This window comes from Equus caballus, chromosome 10, assembly GCF_041296265.1.
Source record: "Equus caballus isolate H_3958 breed thoroughbred chromosome 10, TB-T2T, whole genome shotgun sequence".
NCBI classification, from domain to species: Eukaryota; Metazoa; Chordata; class Mammalia; order Perissodactyla; family Equidae; genus Equus; species Equus caballus.
Window position 1 is genome coordinate 47768942 of NC_091693.1, and position 6000 is coordinate 47774941.

Genomic DNA, 6000 nt, shown 5'->3' on the forward strand with positions numbered 1-6000 from the left:
AGCACCTCTCTTTTGCTTGTGAACTCAGATCTGAATTCAAAATGAGCATCATCCAATGCTCTAGTACGAGACTCACTGCTTATTTCTTCTCACAGCAAATAAGATACAGAAGTATATTTTTATGCCAATCTCCAAGTTTGCAGTTAGACAAAAAATTCTAATGTATGATTTGTTACTGTTGTTCAACTAATGTAGCCCAGTGGAAACCAAATACAGGCAAATATTTTGCCTGTGATGGAAGTTCTTTGAGGATATCCAAAGGCTTTTTGCCTTGGGAATTGCCTAAATTTCTAAACATTAAAGATGTGAAAAAGGGAGAGGAGTACAAATATGAAAGAATAGTTTCTTTGAAATTGACTCTATCTGGTTGCCTTGTTAGATTTCCAGTCCTTATTATATTGCAAGGACTTCAGTAGTGTCTTTTAATGGCAGTTATGTATAACGAGTGGGGAAAAGAGCCTGAGGTTGGTGTAGGAAGAGTTTGTGGTCAGAAATTACAGATGGGCAGCCAGCCATTCAGGGTGGCAGCCAGCATCACCCATTCCTGAAGTTACAGCTAAATTAACTTAACCTTGAGTATGATGTTAGTAGTACTTGAGGTGTAGAATTCTGGTCTTTAGGGCCAAGTCAAAATCATACCCTTTTTGCAAATGAGTTTTATTCCAATTGACTCTGGAGAAGGTGCTGCATCTAGAACTGGAATGAGCAGAGGGCCAGGAGCTCTTGAGACTGGGAGAAGGGAGATGGTGATGAGTGATGTAAATGGTTAATATGCTCTTCACTTCCTCTCTTCCTCAAAGCGACTGACGGCACAGGTGAAGCAGGTGTAGTGGGATTTTCTAGGCAGTGTTATCCTCTCCAGCAGGGAGAAAGCCAGGACACCAGGAAGAAGAGGGGTAATTTTCCTGGTGGCTAGGCTGAGGTAGCTGCTTTGTTCTGCCTGCCCTGGTGGGAAAAGGAGCTGCCACAAATCTGTCATGTGGCCAAAATACTTTACGCCCAGGACTGTACTAAGCCCCAGGAATCTTTATGAAGGCATGTGAGTTAACTACTTTAATCAAGTTAGTGACTTATTACTCTGTCTTTGGGTTGTGTGTGCCAAAGCTTCCGCCTTCCAATTTACTACCTTCCAGGCCACTGAAGGGCAATGTTACTGTCATAGCACAGACCAGCTGATGGGCTCATTATAAATTTAAAGTGAACTTTTTAATGCTTTATTTTTTAAGTTCAGATTTCATTAAAATTGGTTTGTCATCTACCTCATAAATAAGGCAAAAATCTCAAGTTACAATGGCTATTTAACAACTGAAATTTTAATAACGAACAATGTGTTTGTTTTTCAATACTCTGAAGCTAAAATTCAGCCTTTTCTGCCTTCTAAAGTAAAAAAGTAATTCAACATATAAAAAACTTTCAGGGTATCATTTCTATAAGAGATATCACTTAAAACATTTTCTGTGATCCAGAAAGAATTTCCTAAACTCTTAATTCCAGGTCTGAGGCCTGTGTTTAACACTGCCAAGAATTAAATGTTATGGTAAAGAATGTGGATATCTCAGTTTTCTAAATAATTTACTTTATGAAAGTATTCATTCATACTTTAAGAAATTCTACCTTAAAGATCTTAAACAGAAAAGTAATTTATGCACATTTGTTCCAAAAGGTTTAAATCAGAACTGAAATACATACTTTTTTGTACTCTAAGGAGTCTGAAAATTTTTAAAAATACTATATGGAAGAGGTACAGTTCTGAGTTAATCTACACTGGATTTGATATTTGGGTTTTCTTTCATTTGTTTTTGGTCTTTGTTGATTTTGCTCTTTAAGTAAATTAATTGCTCAGTCTTCCACAGAGGATTGACAAAAATATTATATTGAAAATAAACCTGTGCTTATCTAAAAGCTGACACTTAACTTGGGCTGTTCCAGAGAGTATCTTCTGCCCCCAGACACACAGCCTCTGCACGAGGCGGTGTACTTCAGTGCCGCCCACACGCTTCGTGAGCACCTGAATGCTGCTCCGCGAGTAGCCCTTCACACCGCACTCAACAATCCTTATTATTATCTCAAGGTAAGGAGCAGACTCATTTTTCGGAGAGTTTAGTTCAGACCCAAGACTTCTTTATCACAAGAATATTGTATATTTGCAGTTCTAAGGAGCAAGGAGTTGGCAGCTCAGGGTCGCATCTCTTTCAGCTATTTTTAAAAATTCTTTAGATTTTTGAGGGCATTTTCTAAGCCAGTGAAGATACCAGTTAGTAGACAACTAATGCTGCCAACTTTTGATCATGTGTAAATGTCTTCCCTTCATGTGATAAAACCAGATCATAGGCATTAAGACTGGAACGTATAATGCTACTAGTACTGTGAAAATTAAGGAAGAGTTTCCTGCAGACATAGCAGTAGATAACGGGTCAAACAATATGGCTTAATGAAATTACTTGAAAGATCCAAATGATGGTTTCTGATGGAAAAAAGAAAAACTTTGGGATTTCATTTTAGATTTTAAACCAAATAAAGATCTACTCCGGGAGATACCTCCAGAGCTGAGTTTAGAGGAGGGCCAGCAGTCTGCCAGGGATGAAACTAAAATCCAGACACATTTGCTAGTTCCAAGAAATTGTTCTTTAAACAGAGTTCAAAACTGTTCAGAATTTTAAAAACTTTCTTATGACCAGGTAAAGTGATCACTTTAAACATTTCAGTAAGCTATATTTCAGTAAGTTATATATACATGAAATAACTTGATATTTTGCTAATAAGTTATCAACTCAGTTAAGCACCTAGAAATCTTGCCATAAATACTTAAGTGACTCCATGAAAAACCTATGAAGAGTGTTCCAACTGGTTTTTTGTTCCAAAATAGCACACAGACCAACATGCTAAGCGTTACAGGGGAATAGTTGGTAGGAAGATATAAATCAACAGTTTTCAATGATGGTGATAGTGGGGAGCTTGAATAATTTCATATTGAAAAGCACAAAATGTCAATTATTTTTATTATATAAACCACAAATTAACTCTGACAAAGTCTTTTTGGCTAGTGGCAGGTCACAGAAGAGGACTCCTGCAGTCCCAGCAGTCTTTGGGAGGATATATTATAATCTCTGAGCATATGTGTGAGAGAGATTCTCTCTCAGTAAGAACCATGGATTTCAAATAGGTTGAAAAAGTGCTGATGGTTTTTGTAGGGGTTAGGATCTGCAGTGCTGTCAACACAGTCTTCTTTGAGAGAACTTATAGCCTTGGTAGTGGTGTGTTGGTATTTATTAATAGAGTAACTGCTAGAATTCACATAATTACAAATGTTGGAAGTGGCATTTTATTGAAAATCCACAAAGAATTCCATAAACTATTTATGGAAAGCGGAAGTGCTTTAGGGTCTTGGAAATTAATAATATATGATTAAAATGAAAAATATGCTTGTCTTCTAATCCTGGGAGTATTCTTCTAGTGAAAAGGAGCTAGGGGGATTATGATCAAGACCTAATCCTAAACAAAAACTAGCTAAATTTTAGAGAGTAAATGCAACCCCCTAAATAAAGCAAACCAAAGACTCCATTTACTGGATTACTAAATTTAGGTTAGGGACTTCATTAATATCTGTTTTTGTTCCTAATGATTTCTAAAGTGTACTCATCTTAAGTTTACTGTGATTTTTAGAACGAAGCACTGAAAAGTGAAGAAGGCTGCATTCCAAATGTTGCCCCCGACATCTGCATAGCATATAAACTGCACCTAGAGTGTAGCAGGCTGATCAACCTCGTGGACTGGTCAGAGGTAGGTCAGGGAGGAGAGAGAGAGCTGTTTACTTGTCTAACCACCCATGACAACTTTCCTGGAATGTTTTTCTATTTTTGGTACTTTGAAACTCTTTTTTTTTTAATGCCCTGTCTTTTGTTTGGAAAACGTAAATCACCTCATACTTCAAAAGTTCCTCCAGAAAAGCAGCTAACTGCTCAACAGTCCCATTCCCAATCATTCTGATCCCACATGCCTCAGCCAAGCCAATCCTGCGTTCATGCCAGGTCAAAGTAAGCGTGTGACCTAACCTCACAGTTAACAATAAGTGAAAACAGTTTAGGTCAGTTCTGTTATTCGACAAAATAAAAAAGTATATTATTAACTAGCATTTCTCTTATTGCATAAAAGAAAAAACATGCATTGGAATAACTACCCAACAGATTTAAGTTGCAATCAGGAAGTACAAGGAATACTTGGCAAGGCAATGGACAGCTGTTGTTACTCTTTACAATAAGTAACTATTCTTCCCCTCCTCAGAAGAATACTGCAAATTTAACTCTGTTGAAGGTCCTATTTGACAGATGTGATGTCATCATATAAAATATGCATAATTGGCTGCTTCCAAGAAAATCAGGCATTTTCCTGGGGTAATGGAGGTTGGGGAGTGCAGGATACAGGGCATCCTTTGCTTTTCAACTTTGACTAGTTTTGTTTCTTGTTTTTCTCTGTATACTTCCTAGTTCTCTGAAATGTAAGAGTATTCAGGAACCATTCCATTGTCTTTTAATGTGTACCTGCTTTAAAGTGATCATCAGTTTTGAGAATCTGAAATTTGGTATAATAAAAAATATGTGCCAGCTATCAGCAGCAGCTGTGCATGACCTGGCTTCACACAGAGCCATCAAAGGCAATAAAGGATGTCTGGCAACAGTAGAGATTTTTATTTTCTTCTGTATTGTCTCTCAAAAGGCTTTTGCAACAGTTGTGACAGCTGCTGAAAAAATGGATGCTAATTCTATAACCTCAGAAGAAAGGAATGAAATTATCCAGTATCCTTTTAAACGACTTCTATAATGTCCAAGTATACATATAGAATATAAGTTTAGTTTCTCCAGATCTACATTAGAGATTTATAAAGACATGCTCCAAGCAACCTTATTACTTACTAATATTAATCATACCATCCCAAAATAACTTGTTTATAAATATTCATTCGGAATTTAGTCTAAAAACAAGACCAAATCTGAAATATTGGTCTAAAACTTACATGAAGGTCATATTCCAAAATTCACCAAAAATGTCCGAAACTGTCACTCAATTTTCTACTTTTCTAAGATTATTAATGTACTTTTCGAATTTGGGGGGTGGGGCAATTTTCACACTATGTGAAAAATTAGAATTAGGTAAGCAAGTGTTAAGCACTTTTCCATTTGTGTCTTATTGACATTGGATTCTAGTATATTTAATGTTTTCCAGGATGGGTTATAGTTTAATTTAGAAGTATATTTTTGAACTATATTTCAGTTTACTAACTAATGTTTTAACATTGAGATTTTAACTTCTTTTTATCAAAAATACAACATGGTGAATTTCCTTAGCTACAGCCTCCAGTGCTCGGTTTATTAGAGCTGTTTCTGAACTAGAACTTTTAGGATTTATAAAACCTACCAAACAGAAGACTGACCATGTGGCAAGGCTAACATGGGGAGGCTGCTAGAAGGCAAATGAATGAAACCAGAAGGATCCCATTTAGCTTAAGAGAAAAAGGAGACCAGCCATATTTACATACCTCTAGAGGAAGACTGTTCTGGAAAGAAATTAAATGTGTAATCCCCATGTGATATTTGACAAGTAGACTGCTAACCCCCAACAGGAATGTATCAAAACACCTTTGGAGTACTTTAGAATCCACTAAATAATTCACTTACATTGTAACCAAAACCTCTCCTGTTACCACTATAATTTTCACAGCCATTACTAAATTATGAATAAATTGTTTTTGAACAAAATAATGTATAAATGTAATAAATTCCTTTATCCAGGAGTATAAATTATTTGCATTTGATTGAATGGTACTCATTCCTGCTCCCCCAGTGTCTTGCACTGGCCTTCCTCACTTTAGTAAACTGTGTCGTAAGTAAGATCAATATCCTACAGGCTTATTTGTTCTAGTAACTACACAGGTTCTAAAACTCTCTCTGTTGTCCCATTCCTTTAGTCTTACAACTTAAAAAGTCCCAGGTTGTTTGACTTTAT

The 6000-nt window shown here is 36.4% G+C and overlaps 1 protein-coding gene across 8 annotated transcripts in view; it reads left to right on the forward strand.

Moving 5' to 3' along the window:
- Positions 1 to 5753, forward strand: part of ORC3 (origin recognition complex subunit 3) — a 59585-nt gene extending 53832 nt beyond the window's left edge. For 4 of the 8 annotated variants that reach the window (XM_023650785.2, XM_023650784.2, XM_023650786.2 and 1 more), the window contains exons 17-20: positions 1930 to 2071; positions 3664 to 3780; positions 4714 to 4793; positions 5356 to 5753. In XM_023650785.2, coding sequence (XP_023506553.1) covers positions 1930 to 2071; positions 3664 to 3780; positions 4714 to 4793; positions 5356 to 5461 — 445 coding nt within the window. In that variant the 3' untranslated portion in view covers positions 5462 to 5753. Of the gene's footprint in view, positions 1 to 1929; positions 2072 to 3663; positions 3781 to 4713; positions 4794 to 5348 lie in introns of all 8 variants that reach the window. The other 4 variants (XM_023650787.2, XM_070223551.1, XM_070223552.1 and 1 more) reach the window with 1 other exon arrangement.
- The last annotated feature ends 247 nt before the right edge of the window (positions 5754 to 6000 follow it).